Raw genomic sequence first — 24,853 nt, 5'->3', positions numbered from 1 at the left:
AGCTATTCCTTCTGGAGCATTGCACATATTTTTGCTGGATGCCACTGAGAATAAAGTATTTTCACATTCTTTTAAGAACTAGCGATCTTAAAAAAACATGATTGTCCTCAATTATACTGTAGATTGGTAGGACCAATAATAAGTAAAAAAAAAAAAAAGATAAAGTATATCACTATTTTGATTGTTTCAAAATGACTGTGTAGTTTCCTGGTAGTGGTAGAGTTCTGAATTATTTTTTTCACGTAGATTAAAAAAATAAATAATAATAATCTGTGTTTTAGATAAACAAAATAGAATAGATTCTGCAATTATAATCCATCTCCAACTGTCCTCGAGCCTGAAGGGGGCCAACCACATTTTCTCAGTCAAGAACCATGGCTTGGACTTAGAGGAGCAGAGCTTTATTCCAGCCGGTTTGCACTTATGTGTTCACTTACTGGCCAAGTGTATTTTGTAAGTATTGGCAGGAGGGTGCCAGCAGAACATCTTCATCTGCAAACACCAAGGATGAAATCTGCTGGTTCCAAAACCAGACCCCTTCAACCCTAGGTGTTAAGAAATTCTGTCCATAAAGGTTATGAACAGGGCTGTTGACAGAGGGCAGCTCTACCACAGCATAACATGCTCTAGGAACAGGTCAGACTTAGGCAGGCTGGGAAAACTCTCTTGAACTGTCTCTTACTGATGTCCCAATGCAAAATGATTTTGGTCATGGGCAAGACACTGTCTGGGTGGAGTAGAGTGGGTAACAGTAGAGAAGCTGCAGAGACGTGTGTTAAACTACGACTCTGCTTCCTGGTCTGCACCCTGGGTGGTGAGGGTTTTGGAGGTCTAATACATTTGGCCAGAGTCCTAGAAAGAAGAGCTGTACCATCCAAAGTGGGATGGATGCCGTCTCTCCGAATCAGACCAGGCTTTCCCCAAAAGGATTGCCAATTATTAATGTAGCCCATGTTGTTTTCATTGTGAACACCATATAAGCATTTAAGCACACAGATGTGCACTTGACTTTGGGACAACCTAGGTCTATGACAGACTTTTCAGTCGTTTCTTCTTACCTTATATTCCCTGTAGGAGGAGAATAATAACCCTGAAGGAGGTTTCCAGTTGATCAGCACCCAGTTGCCAATTTTAAACTTATTGGTTTTCCCACATGCTGAAAATGATTTGAGCACATTATTATATTTATCTTTCACATGGCTTTCCATCTACTTAACTGAATAAATTAGGGCAAGCTTAGAACAACAATTGAAAAGAACACCTATGCTGTTTTAATATTTTACTGCTGTGTGAACCACCCACTTTTGCTAAGCTTGCTTTTGTGGTGCAGTGCTTAGCACACATGACCCATGTATGGAGGCCTTAATCCTCCAAGTGGACAACCTGGGTTCAAATCCAGCCTGTGGTCCTTTCCTGCATGTCTCTCTCCCTTTCCTGTCAGCTTATTGTCCATAAAAATGAGCCACTAGTGCTGTAAAAACTCAAAAAAAAAAAAAAAGTCAAACACTGTCTTAGGAGGTAAAGGTTTGTCCTGTGAGCTTCGGTTTGAGCCCCCACTCTATCCTCGTCAGTCGGTCGGGGTCAGAGGGGCCAGTAGAACCAAATCTATGGCAACCTCACTTTTATCCGCCTGCCACAAGGCAACTGTGGCTAAAGTGTAAATTGCCACCATCAGTGTCTGAATGTGTGTATGTATGAATAGTAAAAGTTAAGCACTTTGAAGTCGCTGGACTTGATGATGGAGTACTCAAGTGCAGACCATTTACCATAACATAAACACTTACTCTGAATCCCTTTATTTGTTATAGGTAAAAGTTCAACATGCTGCATGGCCGCTAGTTTATGTAAAAAATTTGCATTAAAGCCAAAATAAACAACAGCGTCTCTGTATGTTTCAGTGGATTTCATTTTGGCCTTATAAGACCTTTTTAGACCTCTGAGAAATCGTAAAAATGTTGGGTTACTTGATTTTATAACCCAGTTAATGACTAATATAGGTAAAAGATTAAGTTGGCCAATGGTTAATTTCTATGATGAATTGTGTTTTTTCAGCTTTGAAGTGTAAATACAATTCTTCTACATCAAGGAGGTTGTTCAAGGGTCTTTAGAGACATTTCGCTCTACTCATCTTATCAGGGTCTTTGACATGTTTAACTTCCTTCCTCCTCTAAGCTTGTTCTGTGTTGTATGGCTCTCTTTGAATTTCTTTTTACTTCTCACTCCAATTCTTGACACTTTAAAACTCTGGGCTAACTTTGTTTATCCTTCTCCTAATGTGTGAACACTGAGCGATTTTTTTTTGTTAATTTTGATTATTACAATATCAGCACATCATTATATCACAGCAGTTTTCAACACTACTTAATAAATAGCTTCCTTTGCGGAGGAATTTAAAATATCCAAATTTTCAAATTTCAAATTAGGCATCATTTTGTTTTTTAATATACTGATTTTCTTTAATGTTGCTGATGATTTAGAGCCCTTTATTAATGAGGCACTAAAAGGTATCCATCTATTTATCTGTAATTATAAATGTTAGTGTGTTTGGTTACTGTTGCTACAGTAACAATAGGAAAACATTTAATAAATATATGGCATTGTCATTTATGTTTGCTTTCCTTTTTTAGCAAAGTATCAAAACCTAACAAAAGTCATCGGGTCCTATGGCTGCAGGTGCATCAGAACCCACCCCCACCAACTGTCATCACAAACTTCAATTCGATTCAGTTTATTTATATAGCGCCAATTCACAACACACGTCATCTCAAGGCACTTTACAGTTCACCAGATCATACAGTCAAATTGATTCAAAGTTTTCTGTCTCAGGAAAACCAGTTGATTTCATTGACTCATTAACTCAAATGCAGTCCCTCACACTAAGCATGCCTGAAGCGACAGTGGAGAGGAAAAAACTCCCTTTTAACAGGAAGAAACCTCCAGCAGAACCAGCCCCAGTGTGAGCGGCCATCTGCCGAGGCCGACTGGGGTTCAAGGAAACAGAAGTAGAGATACAAAAGCAACTGTAAAAGGTGGCCCAGTCCAGGAAAAACACAGCCAAGCAGACGAGCTACAAGCCAGCTCCCATGTCAGAGGATGAAGAGAGCACATCCAGCCAGTCACGGTAAGAGAAACAGGACTACACAGGAAAACAGGCCGATCTCCAGCATGTATAAACAAGGGTGTTGATGGCAGCAGCACAGCTGATATTTCTCTCCAGGATGGTGTCACAGCCAAACAGGAATAGACGAGGCAAAGCTACTACGAGAAAAAGCAGAGAGAGCATAACATTAGAAATTAAACTAACAGATTCTGCAGAGTGGGAGAATAGAGATAGAATGAAGAAGAATGATGAAATGGGGGTCCCTATGTCCTCCAGAAGTCTAAGCCTATAGCAGCATAACTATAGGCTTAGACCTTAGCCTCTCTAACTATGAGCATTATCAAAAAGTAAAGTGTTAAGTCTAGCCTTAAAAGTAGACAGGGTGTCTGCCTCACGGACTAAAACTGGTAGTTGGTTCCACAGGAGAGAAGCCTGATAACTATAAAATCTTCCTCCCATTCTATTTTTAGAAATTCTAGGAACCACTAGTAAACCTGCAGATTGAGAGCAAAGTGCTCTGTTAGGAACATAAGGAACAATCATATCCATGGAGCTACTGAAAAAAGTCAGAATTCTGAGTTTAAACTCAGAATTCTGACTTTAACATCAGAATTATGACTGAATTTTGACAGAAGGCAAACATGTTAGCATCAAGTCGCAGACATATCTGTTTTAAAGACTAAACTAGCTCTCTTGTTTTAATCACCTTCTGCTCTTCCATTAATGAAATAGTATCACAGGGGACCACGTAAAAAGTCTATCTTTTTCCACAAATGTGTTACTGGCCCTCCCAAACAACTCACACCATTGTCAGTGAAGTTGACTGCTCCCACATCTCTTCCTTCATGGTGCCCACCAACATTAAGATCCAGAATTCTGAGATTAAAGTCAGAATTAAGAGAAAAAAGTCAGAATTCTGAGATTAAAGTCAGAATACAAAGAAAAAAAGTCAGAATTCTGAGATTAAAGTCAGAATTCAGAGAAAAAAAGTCAGAATTCTGAAATTAAAGTCAGAATTCTGAGATTAAAGTCAAAATTCTAAGATTAAAATCAGAATTCTGAGAAAAAAAAGTCAGAATTCTGACTTTAACCTCAGACTTCTGACAATTTTGACAGCAAACAAACATGTTAGCATCAAGCCACAGAGATATTTGTTTTAAAGACTAAACTAGCTCTCTTGTTTTCATCACCTTCTGCTCTTCCATTAATTAAATAGTATCACAGGGGACCCATCGGGCACATAAAAAGTCCATCATTTTCCACCAATGTGTTACTGGCCCTCCCAAACAACACATCTTTGTCAGTGAAGTTGACTGCTCCCACATCTCTTCCCTCATGGTGCCCATCTACATTAAGATCCAGAATTCTGAGATTAAAGTCAGAATTAAGAGAAAAAAGTCAGAATTCTGAAATTAAAGTCAGAATTCTGAGGGGAAAAAAAGTCAGAATTCAGAGATTAAAGTCAGAATTCTGAGATTAAAATTAGAATTCTGAGAAAAAATTCTGACTTTTTTCTCATATTCTATTGAAATAAAATGTAGAAATCAGTTAATTTTTTTTTTCCAGTGGCCCTAATCCTCTTTCGTACTGCCACATACGAACCTGAAAAACTAAAGTTTTCATACTTCTTCAGAATGTAGTCCATCCTCGCATTCGGACCACATTACCCATAATGCAACGCGAGCTTTAGTCACCGCACCTTCACCGGGTGGAGCTTGCAAGCGATAAACCGTGGGCTGCTGCTGCTGCTTGTTGGAGTGGAAATTGTTTGACAGCAGAGGGAGAGGAGACCCGCGCCCAGGGACTGACACGACAAGTTGAGTTGTTTTAGCACCGCTTGGTCGGGCACCTTTCGAGCCAGGAGCGAGGACAACCCGGGGGCGACAAATGAATTGTCGGAGTCTAAGCAGCAACAGGGCACGGAGCGAAATGTCAGCGACTGTTTCAGCCTCGAGCCTCTGAGGGAGCGCGACTAGTACACCGCAACGCGGAAAACATTAAACGGGGGGAGAGAATGCGAATGGTGCGAAGATACCGAAACCAAACAAAATGGAAACCATGTAGCATCGCTCCAGCCTTTCATATAGCTAGAACTAACGTTAGAGTAGAGAATAGATAGCCAAGGAGCTAGGCGCAGCAACTATATACATGTAAAGTTATTCCCCGGTGGAGCTAAAGCGGAGCCCAGGCAGGAGGTGTCTGTTGAATCAGAGGAGTTCATCAGAGCGAACAAGAGGACAAACAGGAGGATGCTTCGGAGGAGACTGACCCGTTTGGTATGTGTGATTGGCATCTTAACACACATTATTAGCTTATAACACCCAGCTGTCAGTTGATGCTTTAACTCCTTGTCTAGGTTTAGAAGAACAGGAAGCTATCCCAGTTATAAAAGCTGTTTTTTTTCATGACCAGTAAAAAACCAAACATACATAAAGCAGAAAAAACATTTATTTCACAACAGCAAACAGCATTATATCCAACCAGATTTGTATGTATCCTCTTTAATAGATTTTCTGACACATGTATGCGAGTGTGAACTGAAGTCTCCTGTCCTCACTTTAGGTCACTTTTCTGGCGCCCTGTGAGTTAGTTTCGATTTAACCTCCTGAAGGAGCCCATTAGACCAGGGATCAAACCCTGAGAAGTTTCTTTATCCTTTTATTTCAGAGCATTTGGTTCAGCGCTGAGGGTTTTCAGCTGCAGTGTCATCACCAAATTTGTCTTCATTTAGATAAAGAACATTTCAAGCAAAGATTACACATGATGGACCTCAACAATTGCTTTTAGCACCACACTTGGATCAATAAGAATGCATTGTTTACATTAGTAAAACAAAAGGTTAAACTTAATACATTTATTTCCAGCAAGAACTATGTATCAGGAATGATTTTTTTAAAAAAAAGCTTGACTTTAGATTAATTATAATTTTCATCATGGAGCTTTTATTCAGAGATATAGGGACAAGATAATCGGGTAGAATATGTCTTGACAGTCATCCAGGTGGAAGTCCTTCCACAAGGGGTGTAAACTACAAAAGGTCATTAATGGATCCAAGCACATAAAAAGAAAGTTTGGTGGAAGGACATATTCCTAGAAGGAAAAAAGGTATGAGAGTAACAGGAATGATCACAGCTTGAAAAATGTGAAGCCTAATCAAATAAAGAGTTTGGAGGTGATTTGCATGGCATGAAATTCAGCAAAGGTTAGCTATATGATGTTTAACCATGATTTTCACATATAATTTATTAGGACATTCATGAGCCAGAGATGTCTGAGGTTCCATGTCTAAGGGAATGGACTGTTTTGAGCACATATACAAGCTCAAATTGTTCCCATTCTGCTTGTAATTATTATTTTTAATATTTTTATTTTTAAATGAATTACATTATATAATAACCTTACAGATTAGTTCTTTAGGAATTCTAGTGACATGGAAACAGATGTATTTTGAATGCAGTTTGGCACACATGCAGATCAGCGATGGGGTATGTAAATGATGTGATTTGCAAGGAGCAGACACACCTAGCAGGATGCCACAGAACAAAAGCAGTTTCATCACAACTAGAGTGGATGGCTATCAGGAAGATGTCAGAGTGTCTGACAGGTTTGCATGAGGTTGGCTGGTCACATTGTGCAAATGTACACCATGTGGTGCATACAAATATAGTGACTTGATGTAGAAACTATTGACTCCATGATGGCTCTTGCACATGTTGTCCATTGCATCATGGTTTTTAAACTCCATACCTGTGTCTGGATGGCAGTTATGGATTTTTTGGGGTTCCATGTTGCTTGTTGAACCACTAACATAATTGCCCTTGGAGAAGGCGGGTCTTTTGAAAAATTTGCGAAAATCCTCCACTATTACTTTAGGTAAAGAGTTTTCTTAAAGGGCAAGTTGTTCGTCAGTTTCAGCCCTCTACAGCATTCTGTCCTCTCTCAGAGAAATAACATAAGTGTTAATATCATGTAGGAAGCCAAGTTTATTTGAAGTCACTCATACTTGTGGTCTTCCTCCTATCTGGGACTGGGTTGCGGGGGCTACAGTCTCAGCAGAGACTTTGTTCCGTTCCTCTTGGTCACACTCCTCCAGCTCTCACTGTAGTTTTCAACATGGGTGTTGAAGTCTCCAAGCAGATAGATGGAATCCTCAGGAAGGGCACTGTCCAGCAGTCCTCCTGAAGGACCCCCCTTTCCCCATCTGTCCTGTGTCTCTCCCTGCCGGCCTCTCCTGAGCAGAAGAGGGTCCAGGATTCCCTGAAGAGTTGGGTTCCAGACCATAGGCTATGCTCTTTAGATTAGTCCTACTAGTCCTAGCTGGTAAAGCTCAACCTCCTGCACTCCCTGCTGCCCGCCAGGGGATGGCCTTTCAGTGGTCCTTGGGGTTCGGCCCGGCTGAGGCCCTCAAGGAGGAATCCGACCACCACGTCCTTGCCCGGTCAACCTCAGGCCTGTATTCTGGAGGCTCTGACCCATCACAGAGAGGGTCCTTCTGGTCAATTAGAATAACATTTTCTCTACTGATTAACCCAAGCAACAGCTTTGCAGCAGGATGCACTGGTTTGTGTCGTTGCTTGTTTATTTTACGAAGCAGTCAGCTAATACCACATGCCTGCTTTGATTTCTATCGCAGCATTCCTGGAAAACTAACCTCGTCAATAGCTTGTTTGTGTCCTTCAAACTAATAACAGCTAGCTTTAGCTTACACCGTCTTGAGGGTTTTTTTAAACTTGGTGTTTCAGAAACTTGAGTTTTACTGCCTTTTACATTCAAGCATTGGGTGAGCATGTAGCACTGCTAAGAATTTGTTTGGAAAAGACTAGGTCATTTATAAATTATTGCCCTATTAACAAAGGTCTAACGGTATATTGCTTCTTTTAATTATACCTTCATACTAAAAATCATTGCAAAGGTTTTAAAAGCAGCAGACAGACAGGCAGTGAGTCAAAGGCATTATTTTTATAAACATTATTTTTAGGCTCCAGTGGCCTTTATTTTATTATTTATGAAAGTAGGCAGACAGGAAATAGGATTAGAGAGCGGGGGAAGACCTGCAGCAAAGGTCAACCGGCCAGGGCTCGAACCTGTGACAGCTGTGTCTGTATGGTGACTGTGGCAGTTAACCCCTGTGACACCGCATTGCTCTAGTCAAAGCCCTTATTGATATAGTCACAAAGTTTTTAGTGGAAAATAAGGTAATTTTCATGATGACTTTCTGTTGCCCTCTGAAAGTCAACTGTAGGCTCGTAATTACTTCCTTTTAATGCTTGAATTACCTATTTCCTGTAGACAAAAAGTTGATAAAGAACAGGTGATTTATTCCATCATTATATGTCCAACAGGTGGATTAATCACTCTTCAGACTCTTTCTCCTGCTTTATATCCCTGTCTTTTCCTCATAAAAAATTAGATATTTCCATAAAATACTTTAACTTCAAATTTCATGTCGCGCTATTTTTTTCGTCGCGTTTTAAAGTTCACATCCTGATCACTGTAATTTTTTTTTTTGGAACCTCATCGGTAAATAATCAGAACGCCTTCTGAAAGCCACAGTTTATAAATGCTAAAGCCACTTTACTGCCACTTTATCATTCACTAATGCACCAGTAACTTGTTGTCACTGGTGGCTAGATTCCTCTGCCAGCTGTGTGAGCTGTATAGATACTGACAGTGAAGAAAGAGAGGCAATATAATAATTATAGTGCCTGACCCTCCTCCTAGCCTCATTCTCAGTGTTGCCAGGTCAGCTGATTTTCCTGCTTCTGAAGAGGATTGCTCCTGTAATTTCTCCTCAGTGTGAGCTGTAAATAATATTTTGCGCAGAGCAGCCAGCAACACTGTCACTGATGCGCACCTTGGAGTTATCTCCACCTCTGGCTCTCTGCCTCCTTATTCACAGGACCCCCTTTTTGCCTGCAGGAGGTACACAAGCCACGTAAAGCAGTAGGGACATTGAGAATGACAACTCAAACCGAATGAAACATGGGAAGCTTTTGTGTCCCGCTTGACTGTTTTCATGAAACATGGTTGGGGAAATGTGTGGTGCAGAGCTCCTTGAGAGGAAGGGAGGCTCCAGTGGTTGTAATACTCTTGACAGGAATGCTAAAACCGCATGGTTGCCTTTGATGTTCATTCAAGGCCTTGAAGGCAGCAGTGTGATCTGTTAGAGGTGGAGCCTGCCTAAAATGTGATAGTGCTCTTTTTGGGGGTCCCTGCCTTAAGTCATAGGACTGCAGAACAGGCACAAAAAAAATCTCTTTTTAGATTTTATCCTGTGCACAAAAGTAAAAAGTCAAGGGGTTAGAAAAATTAGTTTATTAATGAATTGCAATAATTTTTTCTTACATTTAAACCTTGATCAGGCAAAACGTACTGAATCCGTTTAGTATCTCCTGTCAGCAGGTTTATGATATACAGTCAACATTTCTAAAATTAAATGTATTCACCCTTAATTTGAGCAGATAAATATTATGATCTGCCAACTGAATAAGTGTTTTTACCCTTGAAATAAGATAAGTAGATAATGTGCACTTGAAATAAGACAAAGCAATTGTTTTTTTTCTTATTTTATATGTAAATTGACTTGTTCCACTGGCAAAGTGTCTCACTTAACCTCCTCAATTGAAAAAAAGCATTTTTTAAAGAAAAAATGATTTATGTAGATTTAGAATTTTTTTCCAGCTTGCATCTGGCTGCAAACCTGCACTGTAAGGTCTCCCGCACTGTTAGGGCTGGACATTTATTTGAAACCTTTCAAAATAAATGCAATATTGATTCAAAGCCTTTTAAAATAAAAGTAAGTATACCAGAAGCGTTTTTGCATTTAAATGCTAAATATGCACAAATTTGTTTAGTTGGAAGGTTTTGAATAAAAATCCAGAATAAACGTCCAGTCCTGACAGTCAAGGCCACTTCACAGTGCCGGTCTGCAGCCAGATTGTTTTGGAAAACGGGAAGATCTGAGATTTTCCCAGTGAGCTGGTTGTTCAGATCGTGGAGATGCTGTCACCCTCGTAGTCATGCTGTTGTCTTGCAGCACCACGTTGCAAACACTCCACTTCTTAAGTCTGGCTGATCTACTCAGTTTGTGGCCTTGGAATGAGCACTTGAAAAGTGCTACAGGGCCGTTGTCAGATGGTGAAGTGAGAAGATCTGAAAAGCATTTCCTATAAAGCCTGGGCAATAAAAACAAAATGCCTCTATGGAGGTAACGACTCATAGGTTCATAGTGCTGCTTATGGTATTCATCCACACACTTCTTACTTATAGCCTACTAAAGATGCTGGAGAGTGATAAAATTATTGATGGTGCAGCAAATTCTGCAGACTGACAATAAAACCTAGATTTTTTTTTGTTTTTGTTTTTTACATTTATTCATTTTCAATGTCTATTAATTTGATATGCAAAAACACATTTTACTTTTGGTTAAACTTGCATGTTAACTAAAATATCCCGTTTCCTGTTGTGGTCTGTATAGGGTAGTAAAGTAACACAATCTGTTATTAGCAGGTAAATAAGTTGGGCCATGTGTTCAGGCAGATGGCTAGCAGTTTACTGCTCTACAGAATGCTCTTGTTAGCATGCCAACTGTACTTTTTTATTTTTTTTATTTTATTAAAACTGTACCTTATTAGAGGGGTGGGTAGTACTCATTCGGTATAAAATATTTCCCAAAAAGTCAAATTTGTACTGCTTATTGGCAAGAATGTGTTGCAGTAAATCTCAAACACTACAAAATATGTTATAAAAAACAAGAAGTTAAATTCATTTGAAGTTAGTTTTGTAAGCCTTTTTTAGAGCCACCTCTTCTTCCTGTGTCTTTTTTTGTAAACCGGTTGCTACAGTATATTTTTTTTATGCCTAACCGCAGTGACTGATGCTCATTTTTAGCACAAGGGGTTGTTAAAAGGTGTAAAGAATTCTTTTTATTTAAAAAGCTTCAGGGTCAGAATGAAGGATGACAGGCCTGATGTTATGACACAATCCCCTTAACCTTACTCACTGTTAAATTTGGACAGTAGTTGCATGTAAATCTGTATCTGATGAGATATAACTTTATGCATTTTACCCAAAGTTAATACACTACAATAAATATCAGAGGCACAATGTTAAAGGTACCTGCTTAATGTAGTGTAGTTGATTTTATTGACGCAGTATGACAACAAAGCTTGCCTCAGGGGAACCACTCCACTTGTACTAAGGTTGTTTCAGCACTGACTGCCTCTCTCCCTTCAGCCTCTCTCTCCCCTCTTCTAATTCACAAAACAGATTTACATCATTTTTCCTGTATTGTTGAGAAAACAATCATTGCATTATTGAAAACTGAAGAAATTTGCGAGTGTGTGTTTTCAGAGGCACATGCAGAAATAACTGCTTCATCTTAGCTACTTCCCCCAGACCCAAGTTCTCAGAAATGCAGGAGTACAATGGTTTGCTTTTCTTATTGTCTGCCCTGCTGAGTTGCAACCAGCTGTGAGCTGCACATGTGAACGACCTTTCTCAGAGTGATCAGTTTTTATGTAAATAATCAAAATCAAACAAGCGAAAAGTGAAGCCATTAAAGCATGATCAGAACAGATTAAAAAGAGTAACAATAGACTGGATGAAAATTCTTTGTTCTCTTTTAAGATTGAATATTTTAGCATTTGGGAGACAAACAGCATACTGCTCTAGGATTTATTTTTATTTTGTGCATAGCTGCTCTCATCTGACTTTCTGGTTATGTTCCACGGTTGTGTATTTCCCGGTGTGCATAGCAGGAAATACATTTTTTTCAGCTTACCTCACAGTATCGCACAAATAAAATTGAAAACAAAAGAGTATAACATGACCTATCTGCTTCCATTTTCATTAGATTGAAGTGATTATGTAAAAGCCAGCTCCTGAATATACGGTTTTCCAATTCCTGCGATCGTTGACCCTACTGTGTACAACTTGATAAAAACATTTTCTTACATTGGGTAATAATTCCTTTTTACCTGGGAACTAATTCTAGTAAAGTAAATTTGACTTAAAGAGATTTATTTTGTGCTACAGGCATTTTATACATTCCCCTGATTAATACTTATAAAAAAAAGGTTAATCATTTTTTTTTTTTACTTTTCTTTTTGATAGATCCATAATAACTTAAGAATGAAAAATGCATTATTGTGCATTACTCAAGCTGGTTGTCTACCATTGTTTATAAGTAAAAAGATAAACAAAAAATGTTCTTTAAAGGGAGTAAATGAAGTGTGATGACCAACACCGGCTGGTCAGAAGGTGTATCGTGTTTTTTATAACTTTTTTTCTCAGGCTGATTTAAATAAATATTAAAATAAGATCAAGAGGCTGACAAATTCCTTTTAGCAGATCTTTAAGCTTTAAATTCCAGGGCAGTCAGTGGAAAATTACTTATTCATACAACCATATGCAAATAGGCAATGTGGGGTTAGGTGTCATGACATCAAAATATGACAGGAGTCGCTGAAATCAAACCCACAACCTTCTGATTTAAAGACTGCTAACCTTCCCACTGAGTCACAGTTACCCTAAAAGCTCAAAAACTTCAAATCCTAAGGCTGTAGGACTACAGCAAACCACAGGGAGCATCATTATTTAGACATAGATAAAACATGGAAGTATTGAAATCGCTCTCAGGGTTGCCAGCCCGCCAAAGAGCACAACGATGACTTCTGTTGTAGGTGTAAGGCCTAACATTTCTTGTTTATCAGACAGTATAATGAAATATAGTCAAAAAACAGCAGCATCTGTGTTCTAAGATAAAATCTACTGTGGAACAAAAAAAAATAATAGTATAAATCAAAGGCCATATTTCTTATTCTTTGGACAAGATGATAGTGGAACTTTGTTTGTTGTTGTGTTAACTGTTACATTTGCCATATATCCAGCCCACATTTCATAAAAAAGAACATCATACATCTGGTAAACTGATGGTGGTAATGTGATGCTGGTATGTAGAATTAGCAGACAGTGAAAGCAAAAAAATCCAAAAAAACAACAATGAAAAATTGGCCTAAAATTCATCCAAGGTGATCCCAAACATTTTATTTTTGCCACACCAGCAAAACCAGCCGTTTACTGTTACTTTGTGGAATTACTTCTCCACATAGGGACAAGTTGGCCTTGGTGTTTTTTTTGTTGCTAGAACTTGAAAACAACATCTCGTATTTACTCTACTTATGTGTCTGATGTTCAAATCTTAAGCAATGAATTCAATCTGTACAGGGTTAAATACCTTTTCACAGGAATGAAGATCATGATTTTGATGCTGCAGTCATCTTTAGGATTTAAATTAGTTTGTGTGCAATAAACCATGTTTTGGAAAGTTGAGCTATTTAATTCATCAACCCTGTTTGATCAGAAAAGATGTGTATTGATCAGAGCCTTGAATATTTTTGCCACCATCACTCTTGCAAACCGTGAACTTGCTGCTGGCAAAAAGATTTGCTTACTCTGATTTCCTTCGCTCCTCTCCGTTCTCCATCTGGCCTCTTGCACACTGTCCAATAATGGAAATAGGGCCAAAGACGCTCATCTGCAACACGCAGCGGGATAATAAATATATTTAGTGTGATCGAGAAGGCAGTGTGAAGTAAAAGCCGGTTGAAATATGGTGGAAGAAACTGCAAAGTCTTGCATGATTCACTTAGAAGCGAGAGAGAAACCAAAGAGGGTTACACAGTAGCCTTTTTGCACCTCTCCTGTCACTGTTCCTGCCTAATGGATAGACTTTCTGATACCCTTGGTGTGGATAACATTGGAGTGGCGGCCATCCATTTTTTGATAACCAAAGATGGATTTTTAAGGCAATTTCCACTTTCTAGCAGGCAGAAGCCAGATTGAACTCTGTTTGTATCACTAAATAATTCAGATAGCTTCATTTATTTTAAATTCTCTCTCGTATTGCTCCGCCTTTTTTTTTTCTTCCCTCTAATCTGTGCATTTCCGTCACACTAGTAGCACTTAGAATACCTCCTCATCATTCATATATGTATAAAGACTCATCCAGAGATTCCCTTTTGCCGGCTTCAGCCATTGCTCAGTGTTCGCAGTGAGATGTGAAGAGAATTCTGAGCTGTGCAGGTTTGGGCTTGGTGCAGTTTTTTTTCTCTCTGACTTAGTGTGTTGAAATTGGTTGAGATGTTAACATCTGTGGTGTTTGATCCTTCTTTTAATGAAACAATGTAATAATGAGATACCCTCTGGATATAGGAATGTAGATCGCTGTGAGATTTAATGAGAAATAGAGACATTCTCTTACTATAACACTTTGGTTAGCTTGTATCTTACTTCTTTATCTCCGTAACATTCTCTCAGCCAAGAATTTACTGAAGCTGAAACATATGGTTTTTTTTTTCTCAACAAGAAATGTTACATCTAATGCTGCATAAAAAATGGATTTAACTGAACTGGGTGGAATGCTCATTGAGTAAACCTTTCACTACTGAAAGACAACAAAACCACACTTAGTTTTGTTGCCCTTCAAAGTCCAAGGATTGTTAATTGAATAAGATTTTAGCTTTTTTAGGATGGTCTGTTATTAAATATATTGTCATCAGTAGGGTGGGGGCTGATATAGATTTTTAGAGCATGTCAGCAATAGGTTTTTCTGTAATAGCCTTTTTGTTGATATTGTACGGCTTTGTGCCAGTGACCCATGGGAGGAGAAAACTATTATAGTATGTATTTTAGTGAAATTCTAACCAAGGCTATACGTGAAAATGGTAAAGTCTAAAGTATCAGTTTGTCCCACACATATATAAATGTAGTGGAAAGGCATTTAAGACTACACAGCTTGGAACTCTCTTTAATTATAGATGAGTGTTACTAGAGTGCAACTTATAATTGTCTCTTTTTTTTTTTTTTACAATGTTATTGCAACATGCTTATGTGTTCTGTAAAACAGCCTATGCAAGCCATCTATTCTGGACTGTTTGGAATAAGGAGACTCCAAATTTTTTGTATGCAAGCACTGGTAGTACCCAAAATAGTGCATGAATGTGTGGGTCACCACTATAAGTCACCTTTGAAATTAACAGGTTAACCCTGGTTTTTCAAATACAGGACAACCCCCTAACAATTGGCCTTTGACTCGCTTCCTACTGACAAAAAAAGCTGGGTCTGACTCCCTGATAGCAAGCTGTGTGGCCTCTGTCTCCACACTGCTGTTCGTCTCACGCCATCACTCTGGGTTGGTGTTGATGATCTCACCAGGAAATTAGCGGGTCGACCCAGGTCTGATGTTCCGACTGAATGCTACTTGGAGCCAAGCCGTTTGAATGCGATTTAAACTCTGGTCGCTTGCCGTGTCAGTTTACATGTTGACACACGTTAGTGAGCCGTTTCCACTGGCACTAACAGCAGATTGTTCCAGTTTTAAACTGGTTTTTCGGGCAGTGGGAAAGAGGTCTTAGACAAACATGTTAGTTTGTAAGCTATAAACCAGAATTTTTTTTTCAACTGCAAATATTGTAGAACGAACGTCTGTAAGTTCAGCATTTTGTTCATTGTAATGTTTATAATGATGTCTGCTGTTGTCTTGTTGCCACTTTGATTCTTTACCATTACACATTATAGTGCATTGAGCTTGGCATTCAATATATATATAGTATTAAATCTTCATGACACTATACTTTTTTTCTTCCTGAGTTCAGTGAATTGCATTTCTTAAAGTTTATAGATACACAATATATGTAGAATTCTTAAAACAAATCACAGCAATTTATGTAAAAAAAGGTCGATATAGATATGTTTCAATAGGTTGAATACTTACAGGCTTTATTTTCACCTTATTTTATACAAAAACACAGTTTAGATCAGTTTGGAATCTGGTGACCTCTTGTTACTGTTAGTAAAAAAACAAACAAAAAAAAAAAAAACAGCAAAAATGTGTGTGACAGTTGACATTTCAAAAGATTTTAAACTCTAGCTGTTGCAGGAATAGCTTAGCAAAATTATCTATGTATGGCTTTTTAAAGCAGCCAAGTGATTGAGGAAGCAAGTTGATGTGTGAGAAGTCTTGATGAGTTCCCCTCCTCCCTGTTGTCGAGGGACACGCGCTAATGTAGGCCAGTACCAGCCCATAGTACAGTACACTTTGTGTTTTGTGCTGCTGTAGGGATGCTAGAAGAACAATGAGCCTTTGCCTATCCCCAACAGCTCCTTAGGATCAGCCCTCAGTTCAAGCTGGAACATCGTTCCTCTGTGAGCTTATTCATCTTTGTGTGCTAAGAATGTGGCTTTTATACACAAATCAGGTGTTGGTGAATCCAGAATGAAGGTAAATGCTGTTATAGTTTCAGAATCTCATGTTTTATTTTAGTTTTTAAGACTATTAACTTTCATGTGTGCTCTTTAAAAGGCACCATATGTCACTGTGTATTATTGAAACATATCTTGCATTATGTTGATTCTCATTTGAAATGTCTTTATAGGTGATGCTCATACATGCCCATTCATTAAGAAATATATAAAAGGGACTGACTGTTTTAATTTTCTAATTTAAAATGGGGAGAAGTTTAATTTTAAATGTACATAATGATGAATAATGTAGATACTGTCTGCTGCTACCTGTTGTCTTTTAATTTAGGAATTCATGTGTTCCGTCTTTATTGTAAATCAGTTTTTATTTTACTAGTGCATGCATTATTTTCAGAAAAATAAAGTTAAAAGAAGGTGTGTTTGTGTAATAAAAGTATGTTGAATTTTTCAATGAGTATAATCGCAAATATTGTTGTAACGCTTTACCCTCATTATAATGTAGCTCTTAAGGAGCAACATATATCCTCATCATCATCTTGCCCAAAAGATGCTTAACAGATTGGTAAAACTTTGCAGTTTTTTTTTTTTTATTACAATCGAAATTAAGCTGATCTGCAAAGCTAATTTTGAATTGAAAAAAAGTTAAAAACAAGAACAAGTAAGTAAAATTAAAACAAGTAAAATTGTATCATGGTATCTAGAGATGAAACAATTAGTCGGATTAATCAATTGTTGAGATAATCCTCAACTAATTTAGTAGTTGATGAATAATTAACTGGAGCATAGAGACTGTAAAATATGCCTTGACCTGACGTAGCGAACCACTTAGAGCAGAAATTACACCAAAATTGTATTTGTATAAATTCCTTATATAATATGCCCTATCCAGAACTCATTAAGTTGAAAAATTTTAGTTTCACTTGGATTAATTTAATAAAAAAATCTTCTTTAAGGAACCTTTGGCTTTCCGACTATTGATCGATTTATTGGAATAAATAATGGACAGACTAATCGATTTGCAAAATACTCGTTAGTTGCAGCCCTAATGGTATCACTGTACACACAAGTGAATCCTTTAAGATCTATTTATTTTCTAAAGCTAGTGCTACTTCTATTGCTTCTGGAATAATTTAACTTTGATTTAAGGCTGAAACAGAAAACAACCCACTACATTTTGGATTTATCTTATCAATATGCGCCTTTCAGAACTCCTCAAAGGGCATAGGTTTAGCGCTAACTGCTCAAATTCTGTAAAAAAAAAAATAAAAATCTTAAATTAAGCACCTTTTGCTCTCTGGTTATAAATTAAATGTAAAAAGCTAATATTTTAATAAATGATCAAATTAATTGTAATATGCATTCCCACAATTATCATTACAACTGTTACTGGTAATATTTATTTTGTGATTATTATAAACATATTAAGCAATAACCACCTCTTTAGAATCATATTTTTCAAGTCTTTTATGCACAGAATATTAATAATTCCCGCCCATTCTACTCTTTATGTAATAACTATTTCATTATTAGTAGGTTACACGAAATTATTGGCATTGCGATCTTTAGTGTCTGCACATCATATTCCTCTAGTAGCTTCTGAAGTGTTTCAAACCATGAGGTTTTTATTTTATTTTTAAAAAGTTGGTTAAACGTTGAAAGGTGGGAAATATAATAAAACAGAATATGCTTTACAGAATATCTCTCTTCTTGGAGAGATTGTCAGCATGTTTTAATCCATCCAGTTCTAATTATGTCGTTTGACCCAGGCTTGGTAAAAAAGGAAAAAGTGATCATGATAGAGATGAAAGACAAGAGACAGTTTTAGAAGTACTTTGACTTTAAATGAAGGACCATTCCCTTTATGAATGCAATTTTATTTTATTTATTTTTTTTTGGGGGGGGGGCTTTGATCTCATTCTGATTTCATTCTCTCCATTAAAGGTTTACCTAAATTTAATAATCAGCATCATAGATTGACTTTGCCTCATGACATACTCCTTTTGTGCAATGAGTTCACAAAATTACTGCCTCATGTCACATTTAATTGCAGATAAAGTTTGCTTGTTAAAAAAGACACTGAACCTGGAGCATCATCCTAAAAGTGAATCGGCTGGGGACAACTGACGCCCATGTATTTCAGAAAAGATCCTGGTCCTTTGCTCGAACACTGTCACCTTTTATCTATTATATTTGAATAAAACAGTTTGGCACTGAGTCTAAGCTCTATGGTAAAATGGATCTAATAACTGATGACTCATTCTCTTTGGTGAGTAATAAGTATATGTGCAGGGAACAAAGAGGGTTTTTTTATGAGTGGTTTTCTTTGAGGCTTAATGACAGCTTCTGTGTTTTACAGAAGGCTGCTTTTTTTCTTTTGCTTCCTGAACACATGGTTCCAAAACCGCAAGACTGCTGATAGTACAATTAGGCACTAATCTTTTGTCTTGCGATTGCAATTTTCAAGTTGATTCAACACTGTATAAGAATTAGATAAAATAAAATGAGCAATGATCAACTTCTGGTTTCCACAAATCTGCTTGTGTCAGAATAAATAATCTGTAACACTGTCACTCTTTTTTTTCTACTAACCCAGCCTTCCATCTGCACACCCTCTTATCAATTTACAAACCTAACATTTTTGCTTCAAAAACTGAATTCCTGATATTTTGGGATATAATGGGGTACTACACTAAGATTTTAATTTGGTATGGATTCAGGGCTAAAAATGACCAATAGCAGTAAAAAGCTATATTTAACATAAATAATACCATCTTTTCATTGACTGGTTTATATACGAATATGAATATAAAATAATCACATTATATACGATTAAGAGGAATGTATTGAATTGAAAATATGAGCTTTGTAGATTTTATTAGTGAAAGTAAATTTAAAAATAAGAGTGCTTTCATAGTTTTCCATATTTTTTTTGTTGGTAACAGGATGAATGGGTATTGTAAAGGGGTTGGGGTAGTCTTGAACAGTGAGATGGCGTGACAGGATGCATTGTCATCAGACATCGCCAGGACTTTGGCAATAACTCACTGCAGCTTTGCTTTCTCTCAGCTTATTGTAGAGCATCTTTCCTCCTTCTCCTTTCCCTGTGCTCATTTTACAATGTGTTCATAATTCAATTTTGAGCATAATTCAATGGAAAGTTTCAGCCTCAGTTAATTCTCTAATGCACCATTTTTTCCTGGCTTATGTTTGCTTTATCAGTCAATGCTAATTCTGTTTCATTAAGAATAAATCTACTGTCTAATATTGACACACTGACAGCTGACTCATTTTCTTACTTGCTAAATGCTCTTCCTTAAAGTTCTGTTTGACCTTTTGAAAATGAGGCAAATAAAAAATCCGTCAATCAATAAATCAATCAATAAACGTTATTGTCAACTACAATTTACATTGCAATCGAGATTTGATTTTTCAATACTAACCGTTCATCGCATACAACATACATTGCGGTGGGTGGGTGGTTGGGGGGGCTGAGAGGGGGAACGGTTTCGCATATAGTGCTGCTTTTTTTTGTTTCCTACATTAGCATTTAATGTCTGACTCTGAGCTGACTAGATTTTAGATGTGCATTGTAATTATGTATTAGTTTAAAAAAATAAAGTGAGCCCTGCAATCTGAACTTGAATTATTTTCTAATAGATGCTATTAACAAATGTGTGTTTTAGGGCTTGATGATATGGTTTCAACATTTTCTTTGTCCTCATATAAGTTTCAGAAAAAAAAAGAAAAATTACACCTTAAGTGACCTTAAGTTAAAGAGCAAGGAAATTCAAGATTTAAACATGCTGGTAAAATAATTTCCCAAAGCTAGTTTATCAGTTAAAGTATTTGACTTAGGCGTATGTGTCTTTATGTTGTTGTAGAATTAGAAACATTAGTTGTTTGTTACGGTAGTTACCATCTTTCCCCAGTGTCTAACACAAAAAGCAACACTTACGACTGCCTGCAGGATAGGCAGTCAATATCAAGACAACTAGAGCAGTTTTACCTTGATGACTATAATTGCTCTGGCCCCTCTATTTGAAATAATTGCACATGCCGGAAATGCAACTGATTTTTCAATTATTTATTGACCAAATGGCATTTATTGACCAAATATGTGCAAAAGTGTGCCTTTTGTGTGGTTGTACTTTTGGTGGTGGAATAGGCCATTAGCCGCCCGTCCCCAGCTGGAGGAGGGGGGCGGGGGGAAGCACGGGGCCCCCTGTCTCCAGGCCACCATCACCGGGTCAGGTTTGGTCGCTCTGTCCCCCGCTGGCTCCCTACCTCCGTCCGCTGGGGTTCCTGGACCAGCCCCGGAGCCGACGGCTCGGTTCGAATGCCCGGTGTGTTTTGACTACGTGCTGCACTGTAGTCGACCACAATCTCGGACGGTTTTTGACATTCCCCCCGAACATTTCTTTAGGTATGATAAGTAGGACATGTCTGGGAAAAGGAGGACGTCTGCTCACCCTACCATATCAACAATTCGATGTTTCAGTGAGTGAGTGCTTGTTGCTATGATGCGTATTTGCTCAGCAGCTTCACTTGTTGTAAACCAACCAATCAGCGCACAGCTTATCTAAATATTCATAAGCATACCATAAAAAGAAGAAATCCTGTCGTTTCATTCTAGGTCTTTTAACCAGGCTTGCATTAGGGCTCATAGAACAGCAAATATGCCATTTTCAGCCCAACTAATGTTACACACCCTATTCAGAGATCTTAAGTACCAGAGCCAAATGCCCTATATAATAATTCTATGAACCCTTTTTGTTTATTTCTTATACTGACATGAGAAAATTGTCACAGGTTATCATAGTGATTGTCGGTAATGGTAAATATTCGGTTTATCGCTCAGGCCTACTGCAGGTGAGTCCCTGATTTTTAGAATCCTCCCTTTTGGAAATGGAGACAGGCGTGATCAAAGCATTGCTGGCTTAAGTTAGTGTCTTTCCATGAATTATGTTAATCAAGGAGGAGGACCAAGGAGGAGGACCAAAATCGCACCTTGTGAAGAACTCACCGTTGTGGGCTTTTCTGGTTTGAGCAGAGACCGCACACATGAAAACTCCAAAAAAAAACCATGCCACTTTCATAATCGGGATTATCCATTATTGCAGGTTGTTTTATATTTTAAAGCAGGAAAGATGGCCTAATCCACCTAAAAACAGTTGCAGAGAGGCAATATGAGCGGTGTGTTTTTTTTTTTTTTTTTGTTACTGTCAATTTAAATGTAAATAATCTAAAGGTTGGTAGGTGTTGAAATCTGTAGAGTATCACCAAACTATTTTGAGCAGGCGTTATACATAGACATAGACCTTGCCCCTAGTTGTCTTTTACATACGGTATAAAACCTGGTTACACATGAGTTGCCAGATCTTGTTGCACTTCCTTTTTTTGCACTTTCTTCTTGTCTGACAGCCAGTCCTGCTCAGGAAGATTCTGTATACTTAGTTGGACCTTAATCATGACATTCATGCTGAGGTGTGAACATTAACTGGTTTTAAAAAAGGTGTTGTGAATTCTCTCTTAATGAGCATTATAAACTTGGGCTTATTGTTTGAAGTGGCCCGCAATAAAAACAAGTTGCTGTCTTAATGGAAATCTTATCGATGGTGTCACTCTACTGCATTAATAATGCTCTTGAGTATTTTAGGATTTAAATGTGTCCTCTTGTCAGAAACAGCCTTTGTGCAGCCTGTAGACCAGGTTGCCTTCATTTGCACCTTCCCTGGCATTCATCCAGGATCAGATGTTCATGGTAATCTGTCCTCTCACCTCCATGCTACAGATCCCCTGCCAGTAGAATAATAATGATAATTCAGTAACACAAACGTTGCTGTAGAGTACAGCTTGTACTGGAAGTGATAACTTTATTTAAGAAAGGGAGCTGAATGGGATTTCTACTTGGGTAATGTTTTGACTGTTGGAGTAGAACAAAAGGACATTGTTTGCAGCATGAATAAGCTAATCCCGTTGAGTGTTTCTGTCACTCCTGCAGAACAGCAGTTCTGTTTGTGTAGTCGCCATCTAGATGAATGCTTTCATCTTTGTTTTTTATTTCAAGGAGGACCAATCTTAAAATCATGCATTCCTTCATTTTTGTTGTTGTTTTTTTTCATTTATTTGTAAATTATTGAGTAACTAAATAACCCCCACTCCAAATAGTTTACATTGAGGAATACAGGGGTGATTATACTCCCCACAGCAGTGTATCGCAGTGAGCTTTTCACAGATATTTTTGATTAATGCCCAATATTGAAGCATGGTCTGCGCTATATTATTCCACGCCACAATGCAGAAGGGACAATCATGAACTACAGTAGCTGTTGGTCTAGATACGGCCGAGGCAGTGAGGAAGTGGGGGCAAGTTTATGCAACAACGGAGGGACATGAGGGTGAAATAGAGCGGGGATCCAGGTGGAAAAGGGGTCCCAGCGTTCTTGCGCACCTCGCTCTTCTTGCTGGTACAACTTCACAAGTTGTTTTCCACAATGGTGGTCATACAAACAAAAAAAGCCGGTAAGGTACTAAACAGGAAACAAGCATAGTGTAGAGCGGACTTAGATTTGACCAATCAGATGCCTCCTGTCTGCGGTCACCTACAGTTTTGGAGAGGTAGCAGCAGACAGTATCTACATTATTCACCGTTATATACATTTAGGTCATTTTAAATGTGGTGTCAGAAACTCAGAATAAAGAGGTCCATTTTGAGCTCCTTTTTGAAAACACAAATTTCCAACTTTCCTCTCAAGCTCTTTTATTACACTGCATTTCTTTTTACTCTGTTTTATGGTATAGTAATGACTAAATAATAGGATAAATGTGTACCTATAATTTTCCCCTCTTTGTCAGTTGGTACATCAGAGTGGTGCATAGATTTTTCTTCTGTTGCTAAGTGACTGTTTTTAAATTGCAAATTTAATATAAAGATAAGTTATTTCAACAAACACAAACCATCCAAATTTTTTTTCTCTTGCAATTAAAAAATGTATATGCAGTCAAAGCTGATTTAACTCAAGAATGGATTTCTTTGATTTGTTGGAATTTTTTATGCTCTGTTAAGGTTGTTAATGTAACTGTAGGACTTCATTAAGACACAAAAATCCTGGAAGGTTAGCACCATTGCTGGTTGGATCATAGTTATGTGATAAACAACAACAACAAAAAAATAACAAAAAACATAAAGCTCTTTTCTCACTATCCTCATCTTTTGTCCTGTTATTAGTATTAATAAGTTACTACTACTGTAAACATGAGATTGTCGGTCTGTGTTTTCATTTTTGTTAAACTTATTTAATTAGTTAAGTATACATAATGTTACATGAAACGCATATTTTTCAAAAACATAAGAGTAAATTGCTTCATTTGTACATTATTTATCAATTGATGTGGTTGATTTCTTTTAAATACTGCACCGTTAAACAACCAGAAGGCGCTTGCTTAGATCAGCACAGAAAATATGGTAGAGAAGACCATAGAGAAGACCGAATGTCAGATGCTCAGAAGCTCGTGAGGCGCTGCTCGAAATGCGCTGCAGGACCTTTTAATGTCCAAAGAGTTTGCATCTAAACTAGCTGCGTCTGCTACCTCGATCACGTGCGAGTCAATTTTCGCAACTTTTTTTTTTACAGCCAATTTAAAAATTATCCTTACATTCCATGCAAGCTTTACGTTATAATATCCACAACAAAGAGTGTTAAAAATCACGTCTTGTTCAATGTTGAAACTTTTAACCAACATCTGAATATGTTCTCTTTTTCTTTTTCCCCTTCTTCCCTCCCCTACTTTTGAATCCTGTAGCTTGGTCGTGATGAGGGAAGAGTTCACAGCAGGACAATCTATGTTGGCCATAAGTCCTCTCTCCCAAATGAAGCTTTTATTCCTCCAAAGTTTTGTGATAACAGGATTGTGTCCTCTAAGGTAAGAAGCACTCTTGATTTACGCATTCTACATCATCTAGTAATTACAAATTTTTTTTTACTTTTGCTAAAAATGATTTTATAAAACAAATAAAAAATGGAAATTTAGATGTATACTTTTTTTAGTTTCAAAATATGCAATAATAGTATTTAATTTTTGGTATCAGAAGCAAGTGTAGAGAACACAAATCCCAATATTGGTCACATTTGGGGGTGTAAAAAAAAAAAAAAAAAAAAGGGTTTTTTTTTTTTTTTATTGCTTGGCTCATAATCAACAGCTCAAACAATGACCAGAGTATGTAGAAAGAATGCTTAAAAGGGATAAATAAGACATAAAAGAAGAGAGGATAACAGAATGTATGAATAAAAATCCAAATACTATTTTTGCACCTGTGCTTCACTGTGCTTTACCAGCCTTAGGGCATTTTTTTTCCCTGTTCAACTCCTTGAATGTAAATTGAACTCTAAAGCACCCCTGAGCATTCCCATATCTTTGTTCCTTCCCCTTCTTCCATTCCATATGCTTGTCTTTACTCCCGACCAAGGGCGATCATTTGTCTCTCAAGGG

The 24,853-nt window shown here is 37.7% G+C and overlaps 1 protein-coding gene across 5 annotated transcripts in view; it reads left to right on the top strand.

The window, feature by feature from the left end:
- The first annotated feature begins 4,817 nt into the window (after positions 1-4,817).
- The window catches only part of atp11c (ATPase, class VI, type 11C), a 59,198-nt gene continuing 39,162 nt past the window's right edge, over positions 4,818-24,853 (top strand). For all 5 annotated transcript variants that reach the window (XM_015381962.1, XM_015381963.1, XM_015381960.1 and 2 more), the window contains exons 1-2: positions 4,818-5,376; positions 24,167-24,286. In XM_015381962.1, coding sequence (XP_015237448.1) covers positions 5,350-5,376; positions 24,167-24,286 — 147 coding nt within the window. In that variant the 5' untranslated portion in view covers positions 4,818-5,349. The remainder of the gene's footprint in view (positions 5,377-24,166; positions 24,287-24,853) is intronic.

Source organism: Cyprinodon variegatus, unplaced genomic scaffold, assembly GCF_000732505.1.
Source record: "Cyprinodon variegatus isolate N-32 unplaced genomic scaffold, C_variegatus-1.0 Scaffold245, whole genome shotgun sequence".
NCBI classification, from domain to species: domain Eukaryota; kingdom Metazoa; phylum Chordata; class Actinopteri; order Cyprinodontiformes; family Cyprinodontidae; genus Cyprinodon; species Cyprinodon variegatus.
This window is presented reverse-complemented; position numbering and strand designations above follow the sequence as displayed.